We start from the raw sequence: 18,217 nt of genomic DNA on the forward strand, positions 1-18,217 counted from the left end.
AATGAAGATGGAGAGCCTGGTTCTAGATAGCTTCAGCCTCCTGTCGGCACTGATGACGCCAGCACACCCACACTTGAGATGCTAATGTCCAATGCATCTGATGGAATCTAGGCCAAACTTTTGTCCTCTGAGCAAGTTGACGTTTATTGGGATGAATCTTGTCCTGGAGGTAGAGCTGTATGATTTCCACTAAATGGGCCAGCTGCAAAGTCAAAATTGGATATATATTATAAAAAAAATCATGAAAACAAAAATATGCTTTTTGGTCTTTAATTTAAGGTTTTGGTTAGGATTAATGTTAGAAGTGTGGTTAGGTTTAAAATCAAATGTATGACTTTGTGGCTGTGCCAGCTAGTGACTAATATGCCAAGCTGCCTACAGTACATGAGTCACCCCAATAAATGCCAACCTGTGACCTCTGATAAAGGACAGAGGGAAGCATGGGCTAGAGTGCCTATGTAGGACTGCTGCCATTGACCCAGGTGAGGGGGATAAAGACAAATAGATAAAGATGAAATGTCAAAAAGGCTTGAATACACTTGATTGGTTAGAAAACAAACCCACAGTATTTTCATTAAAGGTCCAATTCAGCCTTTATTTATTTATTTTATTTATATATATATATATATATCAAATCATTGCTGGGTAACAAATAAGTACCTTACTGTGATTTTTTTCAATCAATATGGTCCTAAATAAACAAAAACAGCTTCTTAGCAAAGCATTTTCCTAGGACCGTCTGAGAGTGTTATGAGTGGGGAGGGAAAAATTGAAAACTTGCTGTAATTGGCAGAGGTTTGGAACTCTCTTATTGGTCTATTAACCTAAAGAGGCTGACATTTCAGACTGTGGTTTCAAACAGCTCTTATTAAACTAAAGGGACATTATCATAATTTTCACAATTTCACAGTATTATTCCAACCTCATAGCATGGAAATATATAATAAACACAGATTTAATTCACGGAAATGTACAAATATTTACTTCTAATGCTATTTTGTCATTTTCTGTCCACACATTTGCGTTGGAGAACACCCCTCTGTTCTCTCTATGTGAGTCAATGTAAAAATATAACAAAATGAAGTGATTTGCTAAAAGTATTTTGCTGTTATGCTCGTGGTCCTATTGCAAGATGTCCCTTGCACTCAAGCCTCAGTCACCCAAGATGTCCCTCGCACTCAAGTACAGTCACCCATGCCAAATGACCTAGTTTACCCCCACGGTTGATGACACACTGACACAGTGCTGATGAATGATTCATTTAAAGTCAGACAATCAGCAAATCTGTAGTGGGAAAGTACAACAAATGGATTTTCAGCGAAGGGGGTTCCTCCGTATTTCACTTGGGAAATGTTCCTAGTGGCCCAGGAATGAAATATTTTACTCACTTTCAGACTAGTAGCATCTCAGCTAGAACATTTGGTTCCTTGGAAGCTGTCGGAAGGTACATTTTTGGTTTGCCATTGGTTCTGGGAACGAAGCCATACGTTTTCTGATCAGTTAAACAACATTTGTTTTAAATGTTCTGAGAACATTTTCACTGTTCTAGGAATGTTTATTTTTAGGTTATAGAGAGTTTCTGAGTAAAATTTACTCTGGTTCCTTGAAAGTTTTGCTGGGAGATTTTACTTACACTCTTTTAATTTTTTTAACCAGGCAAGTCAGTTAAAACAAATTCTTATTTACAATGACAGCCTAGGTACAGTGGGTTAACTGCCATGTTCAGGGGCAGAACGACAGATTTTTACCTTGTCAGCTTGGGGATTCAATCTAGCAACCTTTCGGTTACTGGCCCAACGCTCTAACCACAAGGCTACCTGCCACTCTGAAAACGCTCTGAGGATTTTGAATAACTTCCTTAATTAACTTTCACTGAATGTTTCAATAAGACTTCATAACACTGCTAGAGTAGCATATTTGGGGTTAACTTTAAAAAAAAATCAAAGCTCAGATAGAACACATGGAATTTTTTTTTTTTATTGTGACACGGCATCAGTGAGATTCAAAACAATAATCTTATGTTCTCTATCCATGGAATTAGTCCACTGCCCCACCAAAGTGGCGCTAGCATGCCATGTTTTTTTGATGATAACAAAGCTGTTCATTTGAGTAATTTCAAAGTAAACAAGCACTCATTAAGATCAGGTGTGGCCAATTAGTGGGCGCGGCCAACACACCTGAACACATTTAACAAGATTGAGGATAGAAAGTTTTGTTGATGCCGAGAATGGAATGTATATGTTTTTAAATAACACTTAAAACATTCCCTGAATGTTAAAGTGTTGTGGTTTTTATAGAAAGTTGTCTTAACATTCTGAAAACTGAATTTATGTATTTAAAAACAGTCTTACAACTGAATATTAAAGTTTTCTTGTCATTTTTATGGCAAGTTTTCTTAATGTTCTCGGAACAATTTGAGAACATGACTTTAAATAGAACCACAAGGAAACCTTTAGGAAACATTATGCTGAAGTACTAAAATTCCCGTAGACGAACATTGCTAAAGTTCTTAAATAATTTGATAACATGACTTTAAATAGAACCATGTGGAAACCTCTAGGAAGCGTTATGCTTAAGTACTGAAATTCCCACAGAACAATTTAAGAACATGACTTTAAATAGAACCATTTAGAAACTGATGTACTGAAATAACCACAGAAGAACATTGTTTCTTAACATTCTCTGAACAATTTGAGAACATTCCCAATGTCAAACGTTCCTAGAACATTACCAAAATTGAAATTAAATGTAATCATGTTTGAAGTTTTAGGAAACGTTCTGTTTAAAGGAATGAAACTGGAGATGAAAGAAAGGAACACCTATTTAGGTGAGGTGCTGGCTAGCGGAGTAGAACACTTGAAAAATTAAAGGAGAGCCGCACACTTTAGGAGCTCAGATGCAATAATTGAATAACCTAATAACCAATGTTTCTGCATCTGAGCTCCAAGAGTGTGCAGCTCCCTTTATCTTTTTAAAGTAATGCAACACATTTTTTTGGTCAAGTTTCTTAAATATGCTGAGAATGTTCCAAAGCAACTATCCTGCATCATTCCCAGAAAGTTGTGGGAAGATTGTATGCAAAATAACCATAGGACAAGTACGCTCTCACCAAGCTCTAAGAAACATATGGTTCTCAGAATGTTATGTGCTAGCTGGGATTATGACTGGAGCATTTAGTTGAGATTGTTTTCATTTAGGAAAAGCCAGAGTCGGGATTGCAATTGGATGTTAAAACAGTAGTATTCTCTACATCGTTGGAATGTAGACATCTGCGTAATAATGGAGAGTGGGAGTCTGTGTTTGTCTAAGTGAATGAGAAGAAGAAGGAAGGAAGTGGGGAAAGGAGGAGGAGAAGAGATCATCAAGAGCGTTTCAAACATGTCGTGACTTGTCTGATGAGAGTGCTCCCCAGAGACGCATGTGGATACATGCAGAGGGGGCAGATACTAATCATTGAAGACCACTACATGATCCACCGTATTGATCCGCCTGGCTGATCCATGCCATGCAACTGTGTCCTGTGGCTTTTCTGACCTATAATGAACTACTGTTCTGTATCTTCACAGGAGCTAGTACAGTTTGCTTTTGTTCCGATGGTGAAGCTCAATCATGTAATGTATTAAAAAAGGGATATACTGTAATTCCACGAACCTTCTGCTTTCCCCTCAGTACTATAAATATGTTGTAACTCCTCTTAAATTAGATGTGTAATTGCATTTTAAAATTTCAGAATGTTCAATGATGACAAACAACCCGTTAGCCATACTCCAGCTAAAACAAGCCTGTCTGTCATCTCGATGGAGTGTATGTGTCACTGTCGGTTCCCTTTCTTTTCGCTAATGACTCCCCTCCATCTCCTTTGTTGAATGCTTTCCCCATCTGTTCCTATACGCAGGCTTCTTCCTTCCTGTGTTTCCAAGGCCCAGAACACCACAGTTCCTAATTTAACGCTCTGGTGCACTTTTGTGAGACAAGGCTCCTTTTGTGTCTTACGACGGCTCCAAAATAAGACCACCAGCAGCAGCCCAGCTCAGGAATAAGGAGGCGGCTCTCCTTTCAGAACGGAGCTCCCCTGTGTATCTGAGTGAATGGCAGCTCCTACAGCTGTGCTTTTGTTTCCCATTAATGTTGCAATTAGGCACAAAGTGCTCACTCGCTCCCTCCCCTCCCCTCTCCTCTCTAACCGACTGAGGAGAACAGGAGTTCTTGCCTCCCGTAGGAGGCGGCGCGCCTGTGTCTCCGAAGCTTTTGTAGTCCAATGGGTCCAAAGTGGAAAGTCTTGTTTTCCAACAGTCAAAGCAGAATCATCAGTTGTTTTGTGCTGTTGGATCCCTCGTCAGAATAAAATGTATTTTGGAGAAATTCTAGTAGCAGCTCCTATGAATAAACTCAGACATGTAGTATCTCCTGCTGAGAAGACATGGACTACACATTCTTTCAGCCTCTGTTATCCACAGGCCGAGTCAACTAACAGTGTTTTGCAACCTGAGTTGTTAGTACTCTTGAGGAGGAGACTTGGCCTATCCACAGTGGGACCATGGGAAGATTTCATAAGAACACAGACTTAGCCCTTGGCTGCACAAGCAGAGTGAAAGATAAAGAGTGAAATGTGATTGGTGGATTCAGTAGCCAAAACCTGTTGAGAACCACTGAACAAACCGATGCAGCCAGTAGTAGCAAGCAGTGCCTCTCACTGAAGTGGGCATCAGGAATCTTAAATGATCTGTAGTAAAAACATCCACATCTGCTCCGCTAAACTTTGGCCATCTACAAAGTGATCTTGGATAAATTATGGATTTTTGTTTCTCACTTTCTTCATTTGGTGGCAGCGGTGGGATCCAGGCCTGCAGGGAGAGCTTGTGCTCATGATCTAGTTGTCTAATTGGATGAATAACCAAGCGAAGTAATATCCTGAGCTTACCTGTGCTGGACTTGATGGTTTCTTGGCCCACTGTTTGGCCGAGCAGGTCGTACTGGTTCAAACGGGAGCTCTCTCCTTCCACCACCACAGAGTCGGCAGCCTTACTGGTCCAGACGTAAGTCACCTCTGACATTGTATAGGCATCTGAGATCACAAAGGGAGTGAGGTTAACACCATCAGTGTGGTATGTGAAAAATAGGCATATGAAAATAGGGCAGTGAATCATTCTCTTGGGCAGTGATTCATTCTCTCTTGGGCAGTGATTCATTCTCTCTTGGGCAGTGATTCATTCTAATTTCTGATGATTCAAGAGAATAGTGTCTAATGTCATGTAACTGTAAGGGTTGTATCATTTCCCCGCCAAAAAAATCAACTCCATGACTATGTTGCCCATTGTAAGCAAGATCATTACATTTTGTTAGGCAACTGAAAGAAAATGACTACTGCCTTGAGAAATCAACACCGTATAAATTATATAAGATCCAAATCACACCATATTATACATACATACATACATACATACATACATACATACATACATACATAAAACAAAGCCATCACATCTTCGTACCATGGGTGTTTTATACAGAGAGACAGATATCTTCCTAACTGTGTTTTTTTTTATACAGAGAGAAATATCTTCCTAGCAATGGGGGTTTTATGCAGAGAGACAAATATGAAGAGGCTAAGACATTTCAAAGAGTAAACATTGACACAGTGAGTCATCAACGCCATTAGAGAATGATTTTCTCCCGCTGCCTGTCTTGCTGCGCCATGAAAACACTTAACATACAGTATTAACTCCTCCAAACATTTAAAGTAAGGCTTGTATTATTAATTGACATTGGCTATGGTTGAGTTTCTTTTAATAGGCTGAAGGTTCTATAGCCAGGGGACGGCTTGCAGTGTACTTCACAACATGCAATGACATACTGACTCAGGTAGCGTTTTATTTGATTTTAGGGGATGAAGCATTTGGCCCCATTAGTTTGTTTTGTTTATCATCTGAACAATAATGCATCATGCAACTGAACGAACATATCCACATTGTGTATGACAATATTTTCAGATTCTACTTTTTCTATTAGCATAACTTCTAGAGCTCCTTCAAGAAAATCTTTATAATTGGGTTTTGTGGTATGGAGCAATATTAGTGCCAACAGAAATTGAATAAAAATATTTTGTTGTGCCACTAACTAACATCCAAGGGTAGTAGCAGCCAAAGGATAGGAGAGCGCTGCATCGACACTAGGATGAAAACAGAGAGCTCAACTCAGCAGCCAAACCCATCAACACTACCTTCTTATCTTTTTCCCAGAAGCTCAGAGCTGGCAGATCACATGGGGGCCATTTCTCTCGACCAAAGCCTTTCTAAATATGTGCTGCTGCTGACAGCGTGTGTTTTAAGTGAAAAGTGTGTGGGGGGGGGGGAATTCTACAACCTTGGTGGTTATGGAATGGTTATTGCTGTAACTGGCAGAGTTGAAATTTAAAGCTCAGTGTTTGTAGCAGCAGAAACAGAGTCTATACTTATCCTGTGTCTTGTTTGGTCTTGTATCCCCTGTTTGGTTTGTTTAGTTATGGTGTGGGACTTCGAGAGTGGGACTGTATGCGGGTTTAGGCTCAAATCAAATGAAGCAAGAAGATCAAATTCTGCCTCTTGGAAAAGACAATGTGACAGTGTTGTTGACATGGAGCAGAGCGAGGAGCAGCGCTGAACGACACTGAACACAAAGGTCACAGTGGTGATTCACTCAAAACTGGTGGCCCCCCAACTAAATCAATGTGACCTACACACATACGACACATGACCTATTGTACGACTTAAACTAGACACATTTTGATTCCTGCACGTGTTTCAAATTGCATGTTCTTTTCACGAGAGTAATGCCCTGGCAACCCAGCGACCCCGTGCGTCTATGTATTTGGCATGCATTACTCACAGCTGCCAAACTTCAGGGGACATGAGTGGAAGTCCATGGGGAAGTCCTCCAGATGCATCGGACACTCTGCGTGAACCGTCAACCTATATACAACACAGGATAAGCATAAAGCCCAATGCGTCACTGTAGTGTCCCAAGACACACATACAGTTGAAGTCGGAAGTTTACATACACCTTAGCCAAATCCATTTCAACTCAGGTTTTCACAATTCCTGACATTTAATCCAAATAAAAATTAGGTCAGTTAGGACCTAATTAGGTCAGTTAGGATCACCACTTTATTTTAAGAATGTGAAATGTCAGAATAATAGTAGAGAGAATTATTTATTTCAGCTTTTATTTCTTTCATCACATTCCCAGTGGGTCAGAAGTTTACACACACTCAATTTGTATTTGGTAGCATTGCCTTTAAATTGTTTAACGTGGGTCAAGCGTTTCAGGTAGTCTTCCACAAGCTTCCCACAATAAGTTGGGTGAATTTTGACCCATTCCTCCTGACAGAACTGGTGTAACTGAGTCAGGTTTGTAGGCCACCTTGCTCGCACACCCTTTTCCAATTCTGCCCACAAATTTTCTATAGGATTGAGGTCAGGGCTTTGTGATGGCCACTCCAATACCTTGACTTTGTTGTCCTTAAGCCATTTTGCCACAACTTTGGAAGTATGCTTGGGGTCAATGTCCATTTGGAAGACCCATTTGTGACCAAGCTTTAACTTCCTGACTGTTGTCTTGAGATTTTGCTTCAATATATTCACATAATTTTCCGACCTCATGATGCCATCTATTTTGTGAAGTGTACCAGTCCCTCCTGCAGCAAAGCACCCCCACAACATGATGCTGCCACCCCCGTGCTTCATGGTTGGGATGGTGTTCTTCGGCTTGCAAGCCTCCCCCTTATTCTTCCAAACATAACGATGGTCATTATGGCCAAACAGTTCTATTTTTGTTTCATCAGACCAGAGGACATTTATCCAAAAAGTACACTCTTTGTCCCCATGTGCAGTTGCAAACCGTAGTCTGGCTTTTTTATGGCGGTTTTGGAGCAGTGGCTTCTTCCATGCTTAGCGGCATTTCAGGTTGTCGACATAGGACTCGTTTTACAGAGGATATAGATACTTTTGTACCTGTTTCCTCCAGCATCTTCACAAGGTCCTTTGGTGTTGTTCTGGGATTGATTTGCACTTTTCGCACCAAAGTACATTCATCTCTAGGAGACAGAACGCGTCTCCATCCCGAGCGGTGTGACGGCTGGGTGGTCCCATGGTGTTTATACTTGTGTACTATTGTTTGTACAGATCAACGTGGTACCTTCAGGCATTTGGAAATTGCTCCCAAGGATGAATCAGACTTGTGGAGGTCTACAATTTTTTTTATGAGGTCTTGGCTGATTTCTTTGGATTTTCCCATGATGTCAAGCAAAGAGGCACTGAGTTTGAAGGTAGGCCTTGAAATACATCCACAGGTACACCTCTAATTGACTCAAATGATGTCAATTAGCCTATCAGAAGCTTCTAAAGCCATGACATCATTTTCTGGAATTTTCCAAGCTGTTTAAAGGCACAGTCAACTTAGTGTATGTAAACTTCTGACCCACTGGAATTGTGATACAGTGAATTATAAGTGAAATAATCTGTCTGTAAATAAAAGTGTATGTAAACTTCCCACTTCAACTGTATATGTTTAGTGTGTTTGGTAGTGTTAGAATGAACAAGCAATGCATTTATACCAAACAAACATGAGTGCCTCTTTCAACCTAAATGTAACTAAGGTTAAATCAATAATTAAGCAGGACCAGAGTTGATTGAAACCAAATGGATAAAAATGCTTGTAGGGCACACACTGAGCATCCCCCGATTATAGTGGGCAAATTCTGAAATATATTGCACTATGTGCAGTGAAGATGCTCTGTGTCTATTTCCATTCCTGCCAAATGTATTATTATTATTATTGTTTACCTTTATTTAACTAGGCAAGTCAGTTAAGAACAAATTCTTATTTTCAATGAGAGCCTAGGAACAGTGGGTTAACTGCCTTGTTCAGGGGCAGAACGACAGATTTTTTTTTTACCTTGTCAGGTCGGGGATTCGATCTTGCAACCTTTCAGTTACTAGTCCAATGCTCTAACCACCTAAAGGACCTGACAATGCCTTTTCCGAAGTGATTCAATTCAAATGGCCTCTATTGGGCAATATTTTTCTTCTGTATTCTGAAAGCACTCGCTTGTCAAAATAATGGCCCTTTTGGCACTGAGTGAGTAAAATCCTGCAATAAAGTCACTAGCGCAGATTCAACCCTCTCTCAGCCTCATTGCAAAATGTGTACCTATAGATGAGATATAAAACTGAACATTTTTGTCCCTGCCTCATGGCAATATGTGTAGAATTTCAGGAAATGAGCTTTAAAACAGCAACATTTTCTCTCAGCCTCATGGCAAAATGTGTAGAATGTGGGGCGGCAGGTAGCCTAGTGGTTAGAGCGCTGGACTAGTAACCGAAAGGTTGCAAGATCAAATCCCCGAGCTGACAAGGTAAAAATCTGTCGTTCTGCCCATAAACAAGGCAGTTCACCAACTAGTTAACCCACTAGGCTGTCATTGGAAATAAGAATTTGACTTAACTGACTTGCCTAGTTAAATTAAGGTAAAAATAAAATAAAACTGAGATGTAATGAAATGTGTTTGGGTTGAGGTGACATTGGGGAGACTGGTATTCCTGTATTTTCCTGTTCCACATTAATTGTAAGGCCCTGAGATAGACTAGCGTCCTGTCCTAGGGGTGTACTTGTACATCAAGCTGCCTCACGCTACAGAAACAGGAGAAATGAGCCTATGAGCCATTCCGACTCCCACAAGACAAGGCTTTTACTTGAAAGAACACAAGCTAAACCTGCTACGTTAATAACATTTCATTAAACTGTTTTTGCCCTGGCAACCCAGTGACCCCATGTATTTGCCTCATGGTGTAAAGCAGGGTGCCATCGTCTTGAATCCTCAGTAGTTTATTGGGCATGGTCATGTTGTGAGCCACTGACTTCTTCCCGTTGTGGAAGAACGTGTCTGGCGTCCATATTTTACTGGCCATCAAGTTGTTCAGCCGCAGTATGTTCATGGGCCCGTCGAATTTTAACCTCTCATCTTTCCAGCTTTGCCGGAAGAACACGTCTATTGTGTATTCCTGTGGGAAGAAATAACATTATGGCTACAATCAACAACAATCACACAGATGAATGTCACAGGTACAGACAATGCCACCATAAATTAATCTCCAAATAAACATAGCAAACGTAATATTTCTGCACTGTGAATATGGAATACCTGCTCCTTAATTTTTAAATAAAGTGGCACTTCTAATGATGCCGTACTATCCCTACTAATGATGCCGTACTATCCCTAAAAATTCTATGAAGCAGATAAACAACAAACTAAAGCAGCGCCTAGCGAGAGGCTTCGAAGATATCCTGTGGTAAACCAAGGTGGATGGCACCCTCTCTCTCCCTTCCACTCCAGGCTGTGCATCCCATAACATCCATTACTGACTCACTGCGCCTCCTGCGTGCACTTGGACCTGCCATTTATCCACACTGGATGTTTTTTTTTTTTCATGGTGTTTTATTTCAGAGTGGAGCAGCCTCTACAAGGTGAGGTCCCTGGTCTTAGTGTACGGTCTACCTACCACGCCTCTCAGACCCCACTGACCATGTTTACATGTGCACATTGTTCCGGATAGTACCTCTTAAGGTCTTATCTGGGATAAGCTGTTTACATGCACCTTTGATATCCCACTCATGGGTATTCCTGTATCCATGAATAAACAGAATATTCCTAATTTAAGTGTATGGGTTAAATTGAATAGTAATTGAAATATGGACACCTGCTGTAGGCCTATAATCTCTCACATGTAGTGTAATCTAGTCTTAACTCCTGCAGAATTATGCATTTCTTGCAGTGAAATTATTCAACAGATGTTAATTTTGTCTCGGGAACATATGATTTCTTTTTTTCAGCATCTCTTGAGGAAATGTGAATGTTTGTGTAAGGTGTTATCTTTAACACTTATGCAAAAAGGCAGTTTTTCAACCACATAAAATATGCACCCAAGATGACTTGAAGTCTTATCAGAAATGTGTTTCATTGTTTTCTCAGCTTTTCATTTCCTTAAAACTGGTCAAACTGATGACATTTTGCACAGGACCAATCTTTCCACTGTTGCGTTTTCCCCCACGGCCCCTAAACAAAACAGACCACTTTACCAGTGTTAACTCGATTACTAATGCATTCAGTCTATCGATGTAAGATATTATTCTGGTGAGCACTACTTTATTTAGTCTTCTGGGCAACAAGTTATGACAGAAGAAAAGCTGTATGTATCAAACTATAGTTGACAAACAAATGTCAACCAAATGTCAGAAATTGTAAGCAGAAACTTGTCTAAATTTGGGGTGAAAGTTGCCAGTAGTAAATAATAGTAGGGGAATTATAGTAGGCTAAATTATTATGGTGGATTGAACTGTGCAGGTAGCCTACTTTTTGAAGTGATTTATTTGACAATCAAATGAAAACATCACACAACACCCATGAAATGCGAAACAGCCTGTGCAGACTGCAAAAGCAACAGTAAACAGGATAAGATGTTTACATGCCACACTATCCTGTCTTAGATCATCATATCCCAGGAATCTAATCCGTCCTTTTCCAAATCCTGCCCTCAAAAGGATACCTGGCTTGTTAAGGGCTCCAGGGCAAACGGTATTGGAAGAGGTATGCGTTTTGGTGTGTTCAAAATCATATGAGCTGGAAAAAAACACAGTATAGGCCTTAGGTGTGAGGTCCAGCATATTATTATCTTATGAGACCACATGGGCAATGCAAACGGTCAATTCATCATTCTTTAGCCACTAGGAATTTGATGGCAACAACAGATAATGTATTATGCGCTTTATATCTTTTATATGCAGCTCGTGTAGTCCACTGGACAATGTTTGGGATTTCCCTATTATGTTGAGTTATCATTCATATATCCCAGCTTCCAACAACCATGCACAAATCCTTGTTCTATAAATGCAAAGCACAAATTTTAATAAATAAGAATACAGTTAGTCTCCCTAGGATTTTAAGTCATGGCTTTGCATCAAGATCATCGTACACATCTTACGTTAATGCTCCTTGCCATGATATGGAGCACTCGCCTACTGAATACTTAATAGTTGTCCGTAATGTATATTTTGCTATTCCATTAATGAGCTTTTGAATTATGCATTGCATTTCAAACATCATAAATGTTTAATCATTAGCAGCGGAACCATAATGTTCCTTTACAGAATGGCTTGTGCTGGATATTGTCGTTTTAAAGGGTGTGTATTTTTTCAAAAACAAGCCCGAGATAAATGAAGAAGTGACTTGAATAAAGAGTAGATTTTCAATAATTCATAAGACAAAACTGTCGAAGGAAGAGGGAGAGAGAGAGTCCAATCAAAAACACATATTTTGACCAATGGGTAAAATAATAACGTTACTTGTGTAGATACTCCTCCAAGAAAACCAATGGTCCAAACCCCATGTCTATATCATAATATGTTTAAAAGTTATTGGAGCTTTTACCCTTGTTGGGTGGCCCAATTTAGGGTGACTAAATCAATGGATGCCAGAGAGAAAAAGTGGTAAAAATTCTACCTGACAGGCTCACTTTCCCAATAAAGTTGTCATCTTTCTCTGAAATCCGCAGGACATAAAACAATATAGAGGTAAGATGGATATCGATTTTGAGACATGACATTTTTGTATACGCTTTTCATATTAACTTGAAATTCCTGTTATTTTTTCAAATATTTCTCACAAAAACAAGCATATCTATGCCTTTACCAAGCCTTTTTCATTTTCAAGCCTTTTATATTTAATTAATCTTGTGTCATGCAAATGTTACTTTAAGCAATCCACAGAAACAACTTTGAAGATGACAACCACAAAATATTAAATCCTCAAAAGTTGTTACGGGAAACCTGCCAACTGTCAACAGAGCTCGGTGCTTATTATTGGATGTATTAAGTTGCGAAATCCGACTTTCTAGATATAATGTTAATGATATGTTAGAGAAAGACCCAACTGAACGATTCAGAACATGAATAATCATATTTGTCTTGGTAAAATGTATTTTATAACATAAGGAAGTGAAATTTCATCCCCAAAGTGTATTTTCACCCTAAAATGTGTCAATGTGTTGTCACGAGGGGACAGAAATGCATGGGGATGAGCTCCAGGAAAGAAACATTTATGGACAATTCTGCCCTTGAAAAGAAACATTAAAAGAAGGGAATGATAGGAGAACTTGAGATGTATTAGCTGTACCAAACAGAGGCCGGACAGTGAAATAGCAGTCAGGACGAAAAAGAGTAGAACACGGTAGCTAAGGTAGAGACACAATGGGAATATAGACCAAATCTTAAGGAGTCAGGGTTACTGGGGCTTTGTTGCTTCACTATTGCCAAGCTAAGCTGCTTGGAACGAACACAAACACCGGTCCCATTCATTTGGCACCAAACTGAAGAAAACAGAACGAAACAGGAATGGGCAAACGGAACATGTTTAATAAGAAACGCTCCTTTTCATTTTCAGTTTCAAAACGTTTTGTTATGGTGTGCCCTAATGAATACGACCAGGACTAAGTGGTCCAAATAAGCGACAAAAAGGAAAATGGTTCACAATGGTGCCAAGGTTTTGCAATGAAGCGGTAAACAAAACATATAGAATGACAAAATCATTATTTGTTTATTCTGTGGTGTTATGTAGTATTTAAACTAAGGGCTCAGTTCCACCAAAGTTCTGTGTAGTACCATATTATCCTGTTATCTGTTATCCTGCCTATTGATTTGTTTATTCTGTTATCCTGCCTATTTACTCTCCGTTTTGATTGCAAAACACTACAGAAACTAATCACAAGAACCAATTTGGTCCTTTACCCTCCTATCATGTTTATCACAATTGAGTTTCCACGGTTATCAGTTGCAGAGACTTCTGAATAGTGGTACAGTGATTCAGATAAAACTAATTTCCCTACATACAGATACGCTATTTTAAATTGAAAAGTTTCTCATAGCAGGAAAATAATCCGGCAGCAACAGGAAATGTAAATTATTATGTGGATTATAATTAATGGATATTTCAGTTAAGTGGAAATTACAAACTTTTGAAGCCTTTTTAAACCTCGAATACATTACAAGCTCACTTTCTATGATGAATGTGTAACCAGGCCAACCCAGCACAGCTCAGTTTGGGAACAAGGTACTTGTAAGACTGGAATGTGGTCTCACCATGTCTGTATCTGAAACTGGGCCAAAGCTGGTGACGTAGACATTGGTATTCACCTCTGTTATACGATCTGAAAAACATAAAGATAATTAATATAGAACAAACAAAGTCTGATCACGAGACCATTTCTTCCTGGCTGGACATGAATAAACCTGGAAAAAATACTATTATTACAGATTTAAGTAGGACTGTAGCTCATCCTTTGAGTGGCATTTCCCTGCCTTGCAATAATACATCACTTAGACTTTTACACCTAACACCATCCTATCAGGCCTGCCTGTAACACCATCCTATCAGGCCTGCCTGTAACACCATCCTATCAGGCCTGCCTGTAACACCATCCTATCAGGCCTGCCTTTATTCAGAGCGAGTGAAAACAGTACACACATTTTGCTTTCTCTCCCGAGTTCTTCTTTCATTAAGTTAATCTCTAACATGCTTGGGTAATTTCTTAAAAAAGCTTTCAGACTTAACGGCTATGTTATCCACTCTCTGCTGCACACACAGTCACTTACACACAGTAACTCAGACACACACCCAGTAACTCTCTCTCTCTCTCTCTCTCTCTCTCTCTCACACACACACACAGTCACTTACACCCAGTAACACACACACACACACACACACACAGTAACTCACACGACACACAGTAACTCACACGACACAGTAACTCACACGACACAGTAACTCACACGACACACAGTAACTCACACGACACACAGTAACTCACACGACACACAGTAACTCACACGACACACAGTAACTCACACTCACATGTATTCTAAAGAGCTTCTCATTGGCCTAAAATAAAGTGAGTGCTCTCATGCAAGGTGAGTAGGCAAGGCAAAACAGGCCCAGTGCACTCACCACTCCCTGTTCACTGCGTCTGCTGACAAAATGCATCCAGACAGGTAATGGATATGCTTAGTTATTTATGAAGTAGTGCATATTGAGAGGAACAGGCAGATCGGTGGGTGATGTGTGCAATAAATGTAGCAATACATACACAGGATTGCATTATAAAGTAGGTGTTTACGTGTGTAAACCAGACACGTGCAGACACACAATAGATGAATAAAATACACCAGAGGTGTAGAAATCTGAAATATGACACCAGTGACAGTGACCCCGATGTACCCCACCTTAATGCACTGTTTTAATGTGAAGCATTTACAATGCAGTAATACCATAGTTATCCTGTGGATAGAGACCCTATAATACACTGCTCTATGATTCTATGGTCATAACTACAGTCAATAACTCAATAGAACCAGATCATCACCAATAACAGCAGACGTGGTGTGTGTTCATATTCGATGGAACATTAAAACATATCGTGAAAAAACAAAACAAATGATGCATACTTAATACCAGCCCAAGTACAAAGGAGCGTCCCTTGGGGACAAATCACTTGTTTATTACGTTGAAAAGAATCCAGAGTGCATTTGAATCCCGAAGATGTGAGGCCACTTTATTTATCGTACCATGTAGTGCAGGTTCACTTCTTCAGCTCAGACGGACCAAAGCGAGTGGTTTAGTCATGTTCCCTTACAGCTTGTCATTTATGTGATTTAGAGCTGTCAACTGTCTAACTAAACTAAGTGACAATAGTAAACACCCAAACTGAAGATGTGTGCACTATTTATAGTTGAATACAAAAATAGCATCCATCTATAAAGTGAGATATTGTTCTTTCAATTAACATAGAACAGGGTTGAATTAAGAGAAAAGGGTTGACAATCATACCCAGCCTTCTTTAACTCTATATTAAGGACAACTAAATGAACTAGGAAGCATGTATATGACCTGCCTGGAAGGTAAACTTTAGATATCCTCCAATATCCAATATAGCTGCTCTGAATGACATGAATAGTTCCACAACACTGTGTTGACAGAGGATACAACTCATTAGTTTGGAGTGTCAGGAATTCAGGCGATTCCCTAGGTGCACATGTGAGGGGGTGGGGTTGTGTGCTCCTGACCCTCGTACAGACCAGTGAGCAGCTAGCCCTGGTTAAAATAATCAGGCTGGAAACCCAGAGGATTAAAAGGGCAGGTTTGCAGGCTATTCTGCTGCTACTGCTTCTGCATTGGGTAGTCTTCAACAACAGCTCACCCACACAGATTCTGTTTTAGCGATTAGTAGTGACGTTGTTTCGGCTAGTGGCTACGATACATTTAAAGAAAACCTGGACACAAAGCAAAGAGAACTCTTGGAGAAATTACAGGGGGAAAATGTAATGCACTTTCTAAAGAAAGGCAGACACTATTAATCTGCATCATGAAAATATTCAGTTATTTATCACTTTCGAATACAAGTTAAATGACTCTCTGGGATCCAACGTCTGTCAAACAGATGGCAAAACAAATGCAGCCTAGGCATCAATTAATATTTTCTTCATAAGCCACTCAATTTTGGGTTACATAAGTCTGTGGATGATTCCGTACCTCTAGGCATGAAGACATTTTTCCCAGAGAGAAAGTATGTCAGTGCTACTGTACCACATACTGCCATCCAGGCCTTTCCCTGACGCCAAAGACTATCACCATATGGCTGATGCTGTTCTGGGCTGATGGCCCCTTGAATATCTGTTTAAATGTAAAATGACACCAGATCCTGTGGGAGGCCCAGGCTCTGGGCCACCTGGAAATCAAATGAGATATAGAGGATGGAGGAGGGAGGCAGATGCATTTTTTCATGAAGGTAGGAGATGCTTTCATAGCCATACATAATAATTACACTTAAAATTATTTCTCTATGAATTGTTGTAGTAGTAGTAGCGGTATTAGTAGTAATAGTATTAGCGGTAGTAGTAGCAATAATAGTAGTAGCATCTCACAAAGACACTACACTTCAAGCAATAACTACAGTATTTGGCCCTACAATTCCACTTCTTCTCAATGCTTCTAAATATAACATTTGATCGTAACCATTTCTTTCTCCAGGTCAGTTGCCACTAATCCATCCCATCATTGATTCATCATGTGCTTTGTTGTTTAACATCACACCTAGAGACTCATTCACCTTCAGCTCAACCTTCCTCTAGAAGGCAGCATGATCATTATGTGCTGTGTTGTTTAACATCACACCTAGAGACTCATTCACCTTCAGCTCAACCTTCCTCTAGAAGGCAGCATGATCATTATGTGAAGGTTTCTGCCAATAGTGTTTGGCTTTTTATGAGCTTGTTAAAGGGCTAGAACACAAAAACACACAGTTACGCACACCTCTCGGAGGAGGGAACGCAACACCCTGCTACACTCAACTCCCCGTGGAGTGAAAGAGGTAAGTGACTGTAGATGCGGGTAAGGATGACTGAGACAGAAAATTTTACCATTAACAGGGAATTTATTCCTTCACACAGTAATTTGGGGGAAAAGGGTCTGGACGGAAAGAGCCCCCTCTCCTACCTTACCTGCCTACCCACTACTTATCTATTCTTAACGCCACCTGGCGTGATAACCAAAATACAGGGAGTGATCCGCCCAGTTCTTACCTAGTGTGCATAGACAAGAGTACATACTACAGGTATATGTATGCCCGCAGGCCTCTTACCTAAGCACTCCCAAGGTGCCTTCCCCTTCCCCCCTGGGAACAAAAACAGAATAATTATTAACGTAAGTAATCAATTTAAATAATCAAAACAGTCCTTGTGACAAAAACATACCTCAGCAGGACCGGTTACAAAATACTTTACAAAAACCTTTGAGAAACAACCAACACAGGACATCAAAGAAGCTCTCCCTTTGAGCAACAACCAACACAGAACATACCAATAAGCTCTCCCTTTGAGCAACAACCAACACAGAACATACCAATAAGCTCTCTCTTTGAGCAACAACCAACACAGGACATACCAATAAGCTCTCTCTTTGAGCAACAACCAACACAGGACATACCAATAAGCTCTCCCTTTGAGCAACAACCAACACAGAACATACCAATAAGCTCTCCCTTTGAGCAACAACCAACACAGGACATACCAATAAGCTCTCCCTTTGAGCAACAACCAACACAGAACATACCAATAAGCTCTCCCTTTGAGCAACAAC

The 18,217-nt window shown here is 40.0% G+C and overlaps 1 protein-coding gene across 2 annotated transcripts in view; it reads right to left on the minus strand.

Moving 5' to 3' along the window:
• Positions 1-18,217, minus strand: part of LOC115171119 (gamma-aminobutyric acid receptor subunit alpha-2-like) — a 51,328-nt gene that overhangs the window by 24,309 nt on the left and 8,802 nt on the right. For both annotated transcript variants that reach the window (XM_029727654.1, XM_029727645.1), the window contains exons 4-7: positions 14,167-14,234; positions 9,817-10,037; positions 6,865-6,947; positions 4,922-5,065 (exon numbers count right to left, since the gene is read on the minus strand). In XM_029727654.1, coding sequence (XP_029583514.1) covers positions 4,922-5,065; positions 6,865-6,947; positions 9,817-10,037; positions 14,167-14,234 — 516 coding nt within the window. The remainder of the gene's footprint in view (positions 1-4,921; positions 5,066-6,864; positions 6,948-9,816; positions 10,038-14,166; positions 14,235-18,217) is intronic.

The sequence above is a fragment of the Salmo trutta genome, chromosome 3 (assembly GCF_901001165.1).
Source record: "Salmo trutta chromosome 3, fSalTru1.1, whole genome shotgun sequence".
Taxonomy (NCBI): domain Eukaryota; kingdom Metazoa; phylum Chordata; class Actinopteri; order Salmoniformes; family Salmonidae; genus Salmo; species Salmo trutta.